The 15,052-nt window shown below is 42.4% G+C and overlaps 1 protein-coding gene across 3 annotated transcripts in view; it reads left to right on the top strand.

The window, feature by feature from the left end:
* Positions 1–15,052, top strand: part of Kif16b (kinesin family member 16B) — a 290,355-nt gene that overhangs the window by 34,873 nt on the left and 240,430 nt on the right. For all 3 annotated transcript variants that reach the window (XM_032904316.1, XM_032904314.1, XM_032904315.1), the window contains 8 exons: positions 68–181; positions 4,773–4,889; positions 7,763–7,860; positions 8,482–8,591; positions 11,788–11,930; positions 13,300–13,468; positions 13,636–13,767; positions 14,630–14,805. In XM_032904316.1, the coding sequence (XP_032760207.1) occupies positions 68–181; positions 4,773–4,889; positions 7,763–7,860; positions 8,482–8,591; positions 11,788–11,930; positions 13,300–13,468; positions 13,636–13,767; positions 14,630–14,805 (1,059 nt within the window). The remainder of the gene's footprint in view (positions 1–67; positions 182–4,772; positions 4,890–7,762; positions 7,861–8,481; positions 8,592–11,787; positions 11,931–13,299; positions 13,469–13,635; positions 13,768–14,629; positions 14,806–15,052) is intronic.

Raw genomic sequence — 15,052 nt, 5'->3', positions numbered from 1 at the left:
CTCTTTATGTTGTTGTCATTGTTACCACCTCATTTTCCTATTATTTTTGTGAAAACTGTCTTTCCAGATACCAGAAGGAGGAACTGGGGATTCAGGCAGAGAACGGACCAAGACCTTCACCTATGACTTCTCTTTTTATTCTGCTGACACAAAGAGTCCAGATTATGTTTCACAAGAAACGGTATAGTGTGACATTCTCAAAATCTGGGTTGTTGAGATTGTTGTTTTCTTATTAAGAAAAACAGGACTACTCTAAAACACTTTAAAAGAACTTACTTTTTTTTGCTGAATTTAATTTATATAAAATTAGCATTTGGTAACTTAGCTTTTTAAGTATCAGATGGGAATATTTATGTAGACCTGATACTTCAGTCCTCTAAAGCTTATTTTTTTTTTCTCACCATTTTGAGTGTGATGATCGTAGCTCGAATGGTTTCAGAGCTTGGCCATGAGTCTCAGTTTGAAGGATTCATGACATAGCATTTGGTATCAGGAGTGTGACATTTGTATATATATTTAAGTTTTGGGAATAAACCCCTTAGCCTTGAGTCCTGCTGTGATACCGAGCATAGGAAATGAATATCAAACCCAGGCCACATTTCATCTGCTCTTGTGGAGCAGTACAAGCTATAGAAAGGATTCCAGAAGGAGCGCGTCTCCAGAATCCACACCCTAGACTCATGCTAGGATTTGTTTAAGAAACAAGAGAACCAGACATCCCCAGATGACATGCAAGGCACTGACATTTCATTAGAGCAGAAAGACAGCATATACTCCTAGGTAGGCAAAAGCTGGGTGGTGGAGCAGAGCTGGCGTGTGCTAACACAGGTGGTGGAAGAGCATGGGCTTCAGTGATGGTCGGAGCACCGTCACTGTGCTTCTTCTTGTCTTCTCAGTAGCTTCCTTAGGTGTAACAGACACATGGTTCAGGTCTTTTTATGTTAATGTGCAACTTCTTGACCAGGGTTGTAAACCTGAAAACTAGAGCATGAAGATCCTAAGATGTTTCTGTTCAGAGTATTGCCTTAGTGGTATGTATTGCCTGGGAACTTGTTAGAATATAGACTCTCAGGATCACCACTAATACCACCCCCTACCTGCACATTGGGATAAGCATGAACCACCACACCCCACTCAAAATAGTGTGTGTGTGTGGGGGGGCTATATGTGTGGCTGGAGATAATATATTTGTCAAGATATGCAGTGATTGTATGCATTTTGATACTAAAAATGTATCTGATTTAGAAGTGGTTTGTGAAGGAGAGACTGACTTTTAAAGCAATGCAGATATTGATGTTGGCGTACTGTAGTGATTGTATCCAGAAGCCGTGGACTGAAACATCAGTAAGGGTGAAGGAAGAGTTAAAACCGTAGAGAGAGGAAGTATCCAGTGTGGTAGAGGAGTTGGCAGAGGCAGAGAAACTGATATTTGAGTTTGTCTCGAGTCAGACTGCTCGGTATTCTGTCGTGTTTAATCTTCGGGAGAACCTTGGTAAGCTTTAGTGACTTGCTCAATTCATAGTCAGATTACCTTTCAGTAGGACCAGAGCTGAGGCCATGGTGCTAATGTTAGAGGAGGTGGAAAAACCACTGGAAAGCCTATGTGAGGGAGAACAGGAATTATTCCAGCTGACCGGTGTGAAGAGAGGGCAGCCTCCTCTCACAGCAGTAAATGAGAGAGGAGAGGTAAAAACGTAAGGAGGAGCTGGGTTCAAGTGGCTGGTCTATCTACACTGACAGCAGAGAGTCTGGCATAGAGGCTGTGGGTGTGGAGCCCAGCCTGATGCTCTGTTACACACATGGGAAGTAAGGGACATGAGGAAGTAAGGGACTTTTCAGGGGAAAAACAATGTATTGTAGTGATCTCCAGAATGTCCCCAAATGCAGGCTGAATGAAAAGCCTTAGACCTTCGTTTTTAACACTTAATCCTCTGTTGGATTTTCTTGCTTTTCTTGAATTTCAAGTCTTTTGGGACAGAGGGCTGTGCAGAGAGATAGAGAATACTGTGTGACCACAGGACCTGGCTGGGAAACGTTTGCAGACCAAATAACCCAGTTTACAGATGGGTAATGTGTGGGGACAGCTGATACTTTGTGACCTGCACAATAGTTGAGATGAGGGAGTCAGAACAAATGTAGCCCTTCTCTCTGGGAGTTAGAACCCGATGTCCAGTTTCAGGGTAGATCTAGGTTGTGCAAAGCTTTAGGACAAGAAAAGTGCCATGCTTTAGGTGGCTACACAGCCTCTCTTGTTGGCGTTTCAGGGACTCTACAGAGAGGAGCCTGGGATTGTCTGAAGAACTTCAGAACACACTCCCTATGTTAATAAGGCGACACAGATGCAGAGAAACAGTTGTCATTAACGTTACCATATTGAGACACTCCCTCATCCTCGGTTAGCAGTCACGAAGGCCTCAGTACCAAGTATCTACTCAGCTTTGCAGGTTGCTGGTGATGAGTGGGAGGGGAGCCAAGCACCATGAAGCCAGCACGGCGGAAGCTAGCTGGCCTTCTTTCTTCCCTCTTTTGCTTTAATCAGTTGACTGTAAAAGTATAAAGAAAATATATCATTCTATTGCTATAAAGTTTCCTTTGAGTCTAAAAAACAAGCTTTTGACCTGCCTCCTTAATTCAACCTTGGTGAAACCAGAATAGTCTCCTAGTTGACCAGCTAGATGGCAGTGTCTTTGTTTTAGCAGTGCCCTCTTGTGGTAGATTCCCTGCTAGTGAGGCCCTGGGATATCTTGGATCATCACTCTTGAAATCAGTTTTAAAGTGTTTCCACACACGGCAAAGCATATAGGGCTAACTGTGAGGGGCTTGGTCAGGGTTTGGTGCTGATGGGATAGTCAGTCTCTAGTCAGTCTCTAGATTTGAGTGTGGTTTAACTGTTTAGCATGATTTATTTTACCTTAGTCTGGGCTATGAGAAATGTCCCTTCCCTATTCTCAGAAATGCCTGTGGAAGATTTTTTTTTGTTTCTGCTCCAATCTGAGAAAATTGGAGAAGTAGAATTTTTACTTACAGTTCATACAGAGTAGAGAAAGGAGCCCCAAGCTTGTTGCCTGGACTCCTGAGTTCCCTGGAGTTTGGAAATGAATCCTCTCGGCTAGCACCAGAGTTTGTGATTGTAGAAGATGTCACTAAAGCCCTGTGATGAGGGTATAGCCCCAGTTCTGCCACTCTTTGCGGAGCCTGAGTTCTGACTTTCCCTCTCAGCTTCCTCATCTGAGGGTTCACGAGCCCTCTCTCCTTTGAATTAATCAGTGAGCCTGTGACAGTGCCCAGTAAATGTGAGGTGTCACGGCTGGGTATTGACTAAGTCATTAGACTTTGACAGTGAGATTAGAAAATAACAGTGTCTGAAGCTCAAATGGATAAAAATTAACTGTGAATGAGTGGCTGTAGCTATTTTTGGTAGAAATTCAGTTGAAGTTACAGTTAGTAAAGTTCCATTTAGGATCTGAAGCAAGTGCAAGCCAAACAAAAGGAGGGAAGCCCCAGTCTATTTGGCTATATTTTTGGTGCACCCTGGATGTCAGTCGAATTGTCAGCAGATTCTGCTGTGGTCAGGTATGCAGTACTCACTTGGGAAGTTTTGTGGTGTACTGATTGCTAGGTTCATTTAGGGAATCATATTTCACTGGACTGGCCTGGTCACTGGGTCTCTTGAGAGCTCTGGTCCTCTCACGGCTAGTATAGCCTAGGATTTGCTGCCCTGGGTAGTTTGGGAGAAATGGCTTTCTGGGTCTCCTGACCTTGGCTTAGAGGACATCGTCATTGTAGGAGCTCTCACCTTGTACTGTGGTCATCCCATCTATTTGTTTTTCCAGGTCCTTCTATGAACCTGACGGCATACTTTCTGTGGCATCTCTTGCTGCTGATGCTCCTACTGTCTGTAGCAGAGGGACATTTGAGTTGGCCTTGTTAGGCTGGGCTTAGAGGACTTGAGACATCAACTGAGCTTTGGCTAATCCCTTCCCAGCTTGGTGTACTAGGGCTGCTTGATATGTTCATCAGCCTCAGTTACATTAGGTGTCCTCCTGGAGTGTCTGTGCTTCATCCTTTACCCCCTCTTCCCTCCCCAAATGGTGGTTATGTGGTGCACTGGACAGAAACTTAGGTCATGGTTGTGACCATCTCCACCTATCTTGTCTCCTCCCTACCTTGTCTGCAAGTATCTGGATAAGTATCCAAACAGGTAAATAAATACATTGGGAGCCTCTTGTGAGGGAGCCCTACCATCGTTGTCTCAGCGCCTCACTCCTAGCATTCTGCTACTCCAGGTCTCCTAGAGATACATCCTTGAGGAGTATTGGCCCTGAGAAATGAAAGCTTTTACTTGGCAGGATTCAGGCAATAATTTCTGGCTTCTGTGACCTTTAGGTTTTGAATATTAATTTCTGGAGGCTTTGATAGATGAATAGCTTCACACATTATGCAGTTCTGAATTTTAACATTACGTGTTAAAATCTTTGCTCCTAGACACAATTGCCACTTGGCCTTGTTTACATTTATATTTCAGAAGTTGTTTGCTAACTTAAGCAGGAAAGAGAACAGTGTTGCTTTTTGCTTGCTTGGAAAGTTTACTTTTGATTAAAACCTGGCGTGCATACATATTCCGTTGTCATAGCTCGGCAGTGAGTTATTTTTATGCTGTAATCCCTAAAGATGAAAGTAACATTCAAGAACATTGTCAATATGGCAGGGCTTTTGTTAAATCCATGGTGCTTGTATCCTTTGTGTTTATCTTTTTTTTTCCTTCTTTTTAGGTTTTCAAAACTCTGGGCACAGATGTTGTGAAATCTGCATTTGAAGGTTATAACGCTTGTGTCTTTGCATATGGGCAAACTGGATCCGGAAAGTCCTACACTATGATGGGAAATTCTGTACGTTGTTTAGTTGTTTGTGTCGTGAGAGAAGGAAGTTTCTTACTATCTTTTCCTGGAGTGATAGAATTATCTTTTATGTACTTGATCTGCACCAACTTTTCCTGTTCTGATCTTCCTTTAATAACAAGATAAAACTCAGTAATAACTTGCACTATATTTCCTTGGAGAGATTTGAAATTAGAAATAGTTTTATGTTATAAGCACAAATAATGGGTGCAAATCCCAATTCATTTCTGCTTTTAAAGGCCTTATTATCTTATCAAGAATGTAATTTATTCTTCTTTTCTGCCAGCATAACAGTGTGAATGAAATTACCAAAGTCTATTCTCTTTGAAATTATTCAGAACATTTTTTTCCTAAGAACAGTGTAAGAAAGAAAATCTAACTTTTTGATGGAAAGGTATTAGGTAAGTCCAGCAAACATGAAAAAGTTGGCCTCATGGAGAGAGCCCTTACAGTTTATATGCTTATAAACACAGCATCCCCAGTTTAGTGATTAACAGGCACATACATTTGTACCCGGGTATAGAAAAGTAAGATGTAGGTAGAGGACATGGTGGTACATACATAATCCCAACTTCTTGGGAGGCTGATGCAGGATGGTCACAAGCTTCAAGCCAGCCTGACGATCAACTCAGGGAGACTGTGTCTCAGAAAGGACTGGGAGTGTGGCTTAGTAGCTTGGTGGCAGATCACCTGCACAACGCGCTCAAGGCCCTGACTGCTCCCTAACAACACAGAAAACAAAGACGCAAAGCAATAGCTACCAAAACCACACAGGGCTGTGTAAGACTTAGACAGTGCTCTCTGTGTGTGCGCTCTTGTGTGTGTGTGTGTGTGTGTGTGTGTGTGTGTGTGTATTTTTTTTTTCTCATGTGGCAGCAAGAACTCAGTTCAGTACTGCCAAGCCCGTGGCTTGTTCCTGACATAGACCCTGAGAAGCTTTAGGGCTCCCTGCCAGCAGACACAGTGGTGTCTGTAGTGCTCAAGGTTCGCTGGCCCTTGTAATCATGGTGTTTGAGGGGAACAGATCTCAAGACATCATATCAGAGCCTGGAACCTGGCTTTTCAAGCCCAGACTTTGTGCTTACATAGGAAGTGTGACACCAAAATGTGCGTCACGGTGCTGGAAGCTAGGACGAGCACGGGAGACGACGGCACGGCTGGAATGTCCCATTGAACTTTGACTATTATTTATGCTCTTTTTGTTTTCTGACTGAACTTTTGAAAAACAAAACTCGGGTTGGGGATTTAGCTCAGTGGTTAGAGCGCTTGCCTAGGAAGCGCAAGGCCCTGGGTTGGTCCCCAGCTCTGAAAAAAAAAAAAAAAAAAAAAAAAAAAGGAAAAACAAAACTCTAAAAATGAAATTTGCATATCCGATCTCTACTTTATATAAAACTTTTACACAGCACTTCTAAACACCAGGTGCTTTCCCCCCACCCTATTAGGTAAGTATAGCTTCAGTATTTTACCTACTTATTTAAATAAGAACAAAAACTGTGGTGGAAGGTTCAGTTTTCCTTGCTAACAGTTGGTACCAATTGAATGGAAGATACAAAGAGGAAAAAGAAAACCCTTAAGATGGCAATGATAACTTTTACAGTCTGAGAGAGGAGTTAAGTTTCCAGTGGGAGTGTTTTGTCTGATGCAGAGTGTCTTGATGTGGGTTTTCATTACTGTGATGAAACACTATGACCAAAAGAAAGTTGGGGAGGAAAGGATTTATTTTTATTTGGTTTACACTTCCACATCTATAGTCCGTCCATCACTGAAGAAAGTCAGAACAGGAACTCAAACAGGGCAGGAATCTGAAGGCAGGAGCTGATGCAGAGGCCATGGAGGGGGTCGCTTACTGGCTGCTTCCCCTGGTTTGCTCAGCCTGCTTTCTCATAGAATCTAGGACCACCAGGCCAGGGATGGCCCCACCCACAATGGGCTGGGCCTTTCCCCATCAATCACTAATTAAGGAAATGCTCTTGTCTGCTTAGATCCCTATCTTACGGAGGCATTTTCTCCATTAAGATTCCCTCCGCTCGGGCTGGGGAGACGGCCCAGTGGTTAAGAGCACCGACTGCTCTCCCAGAGGTCCTGAGTTCAATTCCCAGCAACCACATGGTGGCTCACAGCCATCTGTAAAGAGATCCGATGCCCTCTTCTGGTGTGTCTGAAGACAGCTACAGTGGACTCATATATAATAAATGAATAAATCTTAAAAAAATTAAAAAAAAAAGATTTCCTCCTCTCAGATGACTTTCGCTTGTATCAAGTAAAGCTAGTCAGTCCACAGGGTGCTGCTCACAAGCTTGTTCATGCTTGCAGAACTATGATTATGTAGCTACACCACTTGGACAAGGTGGCTTTTCTCTTCCTAAGAGAGAGGCCTTATACAGAGATTGTATAGCAGAGGAAGGCTGGCTTCCATAGTTAAATGTGCTTTTGCCACCTACATTTTTAATATGGGTATCTGGAGGACTTAATAAAGTTATTGTTTTTTTTTTTTTTCTAGTGTTTCTTTTCTGCCTGGTATTTGTTATCCCTGCTTTGTGATTTATTAATTTTTAACATTTATTTTATACTATAAATTATCTTCTTTGATAGAGAATATGCCTCCTTATCCTTGCAAGCCATTGTTAATTGATTTAACATCTTATAAAAATATACAAGTCCTAGCATTAGAACTTAGAAGAACTTACCTAGCATTAGAACATTAGAACTTAGCTTTTATTTCAGAGAATAAGAAGTCCTGTAGTGGCACTTGATGGAAGGTGTGGGCTTGGCATACAGGCCTCTGGAGCCTAAGTCCATGCCAGCAAAATGCAAATTCATGGTCTGCCTGAAAGTGACGGCTATGACACCCTTCTTTATTTCAGGGGGATTCTGGCTTAATACCTCGGATCTGTGAAGCTCTCTTCAGTCGGATCAATGAAACCACTAGATGGGATGAAGCCTCTTTTAGGACAGAAGTCAGGTAGGACCATGATCTGAGATGTAAAGTTCTGAGGGGGCCTAGGCTGCTTGACTTGCACAGAGGTCTGGGAGAGATGAGGGTGAGGGTGGAGATTGCCTAGAATGAGCCTGCCCCTTCCTGACCTGAACTCAATGTTAGTTAGGAATAAAAGTGAGACTGCGTGGGTACAATTTGTGTGTGAGGTGGCCTAGCTTGATGGGAAGCTTTAGTATTCTATTTTTATCTCAAATGGAGTGAGCCTTGACTATCGAGTGTATGCAGTCAGGCTCACCCTTTTACTTAACATCAGTCTGGGTGCACAGAGCACCTTCTCCTTTTTGTTACTGAGTCTCTGTCAGGAGCTGGTCCCAGGGGTCTTGAGCAGAGCTGTGTTGACCTGTGCTGCTCAGAGCCAGTTGTCCTCTTAGTGACTGTGACTCTGGGCAAGTTATTAAAGCACACCAGACCTCTCGTTATATTTTTACAGATGATAATCCTTGAACCATTGCAAGGATTGAGTGCAATACTTCTTATAAAGTGCATAGCAGAGCTGTATATGGCTGCTGTTGCTAAGAGAATTGTGCTTGTTACTATTAATGTCTTAAAACTTTTTATAAAATTAATTCTATTTAAAATTTTTAGCTACTTAGAAATTTATAATGAACGTGTGAGAGACCTACTTAGGCGGAAGTCATCTAAGACCTTCAATTTAAGAGTCCGTGAGCATCCCAAAGAAGGACCGTATGTTGAGGGTAAGAAGGAAGTTTCTTGTCTTCATACATTCACTCTCCTGTTCTCCCTTGGATTGGTATAAAAATAAAAAAAATACCAAAGTGTGGTGATGATAAGAATTTAAAAAGTTGTTTGCTTTTGGAACTTTATTATTAAAGAAGTGACAGGAGCTGGCACTCGCTAATGTTCATCTTGTATATTTCACTAGGTATTTACTAGGTGTTTTGTAAGGCCTACTCACCATTTCTTTGGCTTTAAGAGCTCTCTTGGAGGTTTGTTTTCCTAGTTCCTCTAACAAAATGATCGAGTGCTGACCCCAAGCCTGTGTGTCTCAGTGACAATGCATTTTACTAGTATACGTTCCCAGACCCTAAAGGTGCTGGATGGAAGGAGACTGTCCCATGCCTCTCATTTGTCTTCCTGTGGTTCTTGACTCTGTGTTGTGACAGGGTAGCTGTGGTGGACTGAGCACCCACCTCTGCATTTTCAGGAAGGGCCTGGCGGGCAGTGAATGAATTCACCGTCTAGACTCAAACAGGAGAAGTGGTTTATTGAGTATCATACAGAGGCACAGCAGGCTAAGCCATAGCTAGAGCAGCACATTAATGTGCTGTGGAGGTCTTCACTTATACTTAGGGTGGGTCTCTTTGCGTGCAGTTTTCTGGCATGTAGCGTGTGCCCCATGTGAAGGAGGAGTACAGTCCAGACTGGCTGAAGTACAGTTCTAAGAGGTGAGCTTGAGCCTCTGCATGTAACCTTCAGTTGTGTATCCTGTACTATACAATTAACAGCCATGCAAACAGGGTCATACAGTTCAGGACAGTCTTGGTCGAAGGATCTTGGCACCATTTCTGGGCTGCAGCTTTGTGGTGTTAAGTTGTAACCTTCTGGTATGAGCACTGCGGTTCCTGGGCCATGATTGTGAAAACTTGTTACCAGTGGCCGTCCCCACTCCTATACTAACTAAGGGACAGTTAGTCATGGAGAGTGTTACATGTAATGTTGTATTGTAAACTAGCTCTTGCCAGGTATTTAAAAATAGGCTGTGATAGTTAATCTTGTTGTCAACTCCATGGGATTTCAAGTTACTATGGAAACCAATCTCTGGGTGTGTCTGTGAGGAACTGCTCAGACTACTTTAGTTGAGGTGAGACTACTTCACCCCAAATGTGGGTAGCACCATGCCCTGATTTGCAGACACAGACTGAATAAAGGTGAACATAAGAGCATTTATCGCTTTCTGTTTCCTGACTATGGACTCAGTGTGTCTCATGACCAAGTGCTTCCTATTTCTGCCACCATACCTCCCCCATGGTGGTGGACTGTATCCCCTTTAATCATGAACCAAAATAAACCTTTCCTCCACTAAGTTGCTTTATCAGGTATTATCACATCAGTGAGGGAAGTAACTAATATGGGGTTGTTATGTGGTCAATTTTGCTCTCTCAAAGGGGACCAAGTAACTGCTGGGGCAGCCTGTAGGCATTGCTAATGGAAACATGGTTTCTTATGGCATTATCTATGAAGTGTGTTTCCTTGCTATTAAGAATGGGCCAAAACATGGGTTTGAAGATTTACCTCTTTTAGTTTCCGTTTTTATCTTGAGGTCATCTGTGTGCCATAGGACCCATTTATATTTTCTTCAGTTCCCATTGTGTCTGTGCTCTGTCTCCCCAGAGAAAGGTGTGCAGCTGTGTCTGTGTGTGTATGTGCTGGGGCATTGTTACGGAATACCTATTGCTTTCAGTCTAACATGAGCCTTTACATTTTTCTTTTAATTGTTGTAGCAGATGTCAAAACATATAAAACTGATATATGAAGGGACAGAATAATTAAACAGGCTACAAACATCTGGATATTGACCTCTGTAGTTATAATCCTTATAAATAATACATTATTCAAATATTGGGGGGTATGGGTTATAGATTATATTAGAAAAAATAAAGTGTCATCATTCAATGTTTAGACCAAAACGAGGTCAAGGATTTAATGGAAAATATGAAAGAATTACATGATTACAAGAACCATGGGTTATTTTTTTCCAGAATTGTAGAAGGGGGGCTTTTTTTAAAGGTTGATTTAAAAACCCAGAAGCCATAGAAGAAAAATTATTTTCCCCCCATCGTGATAGGAACTAGACCTAGAGTTTCCTTTGAGCATGCCAGGCAAGGGCTCTATAGTACTAGGCTGTATCACCACCCAAGCTCACACCCCCACTCCTGCTGTTATGAATGGCTCTCTGTGGAGGGAGCTCTGCAGCGGATGGCAGCATTCCCAATATCCTTTGACTTAGCAGTTCTACTTCCTAGAATTTATTTTGTAGCCACATTCCCATGCATTTGGAAAGACTGATGCACAAAATATTTTAAAAGCTCATTGTATTTGGAAATAAAGTAAAACAAACAACCTCTGTAGTCTCAAGAGAAGGCTGGTTAAATTGGTTGTGGTTCTGCTGTACCGGCATTTCTCTGTAGCCTTAAAAGTGAATACTAGGTCACCTTAACGTTACACAGGATCCTTATGTGTACATAAGTAGAAAGCAAGATGCAGAACAATGTTTGTGATCTGCTGCTCTAAAAATCATTTTATCTTGATGTGTGGGATTGATCAAAGGGTCTCATGTATGTCTAGCCTAGTATGTTCCCATGTGCATGATAATGTGCGTAACTGCCTTCGTATGTTGGGTTGATTTTTGAGGGTATAGGGGAGTCAGTCAACTTTGCTTACTTGACAGAAGAGAAACAAACAAGAGAGTTTGCTGTAGGGAAAAAGCAGAGGAGCCCTGTGCACTTCAACTTTTAACCTATGAGCTACTCTCCCTTCAAGAAAAAAGAGGCAGTACATTTTTTTAGAGTACACTATGTTTTCAGGTTTTGCATGAGGGTTGGGTTACACGAGGTGGTTCCTGAAGGTAGACCTTTTATTCTGTTCTTCCTTGTGCCATGGCAGCTTCCTGGAGATTGCTGTTGATAGCTGCGGCCTCACTCTGTGCAGTGGCATGCAGTGGGCGCTCATGCAGTGGGTTCTTGAAGCCCACTGGGGCCGGCCAGCTTGCTCAGCTCCCTGTCTGCGTTACAGAGCACCGCTCTCTAACATCTTCAACCACAGGACACGGATGCTGGCAGATGTGTAGTCATGGATGATTCTTAGGGGGAGCTTCATTTACTTCACTACATAACAGAAGGGTTTCATTGCTCCTTTCTTCTTTCTTTCCAGATTTATCCAAGCATTTAGTCCAGAATTACAGTGATGTGGAAGAACTTATGGACGCAGGAAATATCAATCGTACCACTGCAGCGACGGGGATGAATGATGTCAGTAGCAGGTCGCACGCCATCTTCACCATCAAGTTCACTCAGGTAACTGCAGCCATGGAGCAGAGGCTCCATTCCTCAGGCCTTTCCTGGATGATTTGCACCAGCTGAGCACGGGTCATTGTTGAACCAGGAACAGTAGCAAGCAAAGGTGACTGACTGTCACTTCTTGTTAATTAGAGTTGACCATGTGCTGTGTGCTCAGCCTTTCTGCATTCACAATGATTTAAATGTCCTGATGTATATCCTTAAGAGATATTTAGCAGGCTTCCACCTTGTTCTAGGCATAAGAGAAACTTGCTCTGTGCCTAATTAAGCAAAAGTTTTCATTGTTATAAGCGCTGTGGGAGATAATGGATTTTGAGGCTGAGCAGCTGGAGGCCAAGGTGAGGAACGGGTGTAACACATTATCGCTCCACGGGCCCTGCTGGTGTTGATTATGATTAGAGCCATATTAGAGTTCCGGGAACACTTAGAGGCACTAACATAAGACTTCGTTGTGGTCGGGTGGTGGACAGCATCTTGAAGGTGACTGAAAATGGCTGAGGAGAAGTAGTTGTTACCAAAGCCAGACCACAGGAATACACAGTTGCGAGTCTTGGCTTCAGCAAGGTTTAGCAGTTGTCATTGCCTGTCCATACTGACAGTGAACACACCGGCAAACAGCCATACAGGCCTTTACTAATTTGAAGATTAGAGACAGGAGAGTGAGTCGAGTCTCCAAAGCCAGTCAAAAGCATTCTCAGGCAATTCCCTGTCCTGCTGGATCATCCCTTAGAGCCTTGCTTTACTCTACTGTGGTTTACTGGCTTGTTTCAGCTTTCTGATAGATGCTTAACCAGGATGTAGCAGACTAGTTTCTAAGAGGTTTGTAGGTCCATCAAAATATATGTTTGTTATTTTGTTGCATTTGGTTCAAAATATAAAACATAGGTTAAAGATCTTTGGAAATATATAGTTCTGGTAGGATTCAGAAACAAGATAATTTAAACTTTAGTATTTTACATCTTTAAAGATGTGGTGTGTTTTATTACATAGTGTCACATGATGTCCTACATCACAGTGTTATCATCTGTGAAGAGCCCTTGTGCCCGCAGTGCTGGAGCTCCAGAAGATCACAGCTAGTCACTTGTTTCTTTATTCTTTCCCAGTTCCCCTTAGCGGATAGTGTCATATTATTTTGGTTTCCAGACCTGAGGTGTCTTGTCTCGAGAGCTCTATTTAGAGAGCATGAGAGTCACATGTGAGAGTTCTGTTGCATTCTGTTTAATTTGGGAGGTTCCCATAATCACTGTGATAGCTAGTAAAATAAATGAACAAAAGAATCCACCTCAGAGATCTCTGCTGGGAGTGGAAAGTGATGGGGATTTGAGCACTCTGTCCTCTTCTGTGCTACATGCATATCTCTCCATAGGCAAAGTTCGACGCCGAAATGCCGTGTGAAACTGTGAGCAAGATCCACCTGGTCGACCTTGCAGGAAGTGAGCGGGCAGATGCCACCGGTGCCACTGGGGTCAGACTTAAGGAAGGGGGCAACATAAACAAGTCCCTTGTGACTCTGGGAAATGTCATTTCTGCCTTAGGTAGGTTTCCAGCCACCTCCCGCCTTATATTTCCTTGTACTGTTTTAGCGCAGAACACATTTGCTGCTGTTTGCCTTACAAACCCAGACAGCATGTTCATGTCTTTCAGAGCTAAGTTAGAGAAGGCAGAGACTTCGCCATTATCTCCTGTTTTCTTCTTCCCGCAGCTGATTTATCTCAGGATGCAGCCAACCCTCTTGTGAAGAAGAAGCAAGTTTTTGTGCCTTACAGGGATTCAGTTTTGACTTGGCTGTTGAAAGACAGCCTTGGAGGAAACTCTAAAACCATCATGATTGCCAGTAAGAATTTAAATCATACTCCTGAGCATCAGTGTTTCCTGTGAATTAAGTGTAAATATTTAAATGGAAAGTGTCTCACTGGGATGTGGCATCTTTTATATCTTAAAGAATAAATAAAGGTTCCTTGCAGTTTTGAGAATCACCCATTGGGACATACCTGTAGTTTGGAATATGCAGTTCTGTGTAGGCTTGGCATCAAGGAGGCTATAGTGGCAGTCAGACATGCTTAAAGTGCAAGACACTGGGAACGCAGGACTCATTACCTCAGCTTTCCTTCCCTGTCTCTCTCTCCTTTTCCCTTCTCACTCCTCTCCTTTCTTCACAGCCCTTGCCCCACACTGACCGTTGACATCAAGGGAACACAACCATGTATTTATCCCAGTTTTAGAGGTTAGACAGCAGTGTCAGTGTGCTGCAGTGTAAAATTAAACGAAGCTTGTAGAAGGAAGGAATTAAGTAATTTTAAAAAATTGATGGGCTCTGGGATCTTAAAGATAATTGATTTTTTAAAATCAGAAATGTAAAAGTCTTTTAATTCCTGTGCACTAGAGAAGCACAGTTCTGAAAGTTCATGTTAGCAGTTGAGAAAACCCTGCCTGTATGGGATATCTCACACCCTATCTTGAAGTTGTTCAAATGGCCGATCATAGATGTGAGAAGAGCAAAATGACATTTAATTTGGTATAGTGAACACCCTTTCCTATAAGCTTAGAGAATTTTTTTAATATTCATTGCTGTAGCAATGAATATTTAGTCTTTCTTGTGACCTGGGGTTGATCTGACTTTTAAATTACAAACCAACTTTGTGTTAAATGAAACATGGAGTGCTAGATGAATTATTTTTCATATTCATTCTTCACAGCCATTTCACCTGCTGATGTCAATTATGGAGAAACCCTAAGTACCCTTCGCTATGCAAATAGAGCCAAAAACATCATCAACAAGCCTACCATTAATGAGGATGCCAACGTCAAACTCATCCGTGAGCTGCGAGCTGAAATAGCCAGGCTGAAAACCCTGCTCGCTCAAGGGAATCAGGTTGAGTTTTTCTGAGATTTATAGATAATTTTCCTTGAGTAATGGCATCTATTTCTAGATCTTAATGAGACAATTATCCTGTGGTATTGATTTGAGTAAATAAGTACTAAGTAAAGCTGCAGATGAGTTAGCCAGTCGCTATATCAGCTTCCTATCAGCCTTTGCATTCCTGATGCACACGGGGTGTAAGATTTCATCCACCAAGCCTTAAATGATTAAATATCTAATAGTTATCAATTATGGATGG

Source organism: Rattus rattus, chromosome 5 (genome assembly GCF_011064425.1).
Source record: "Rattus rattus isolate New Zealand chromosome 5, Rrattus_CSIRO_v1, whole genome shotgun sequence".
NCBI classification, from domain to species: Eukaryota; Metazoa; Chordata; class Mammalia; order Rodentia; family Muridae; genus Rattus; species Rattus rattus.
This window is presented reverse-complemented; position numbering and strand designations above follow the sequence as displayed.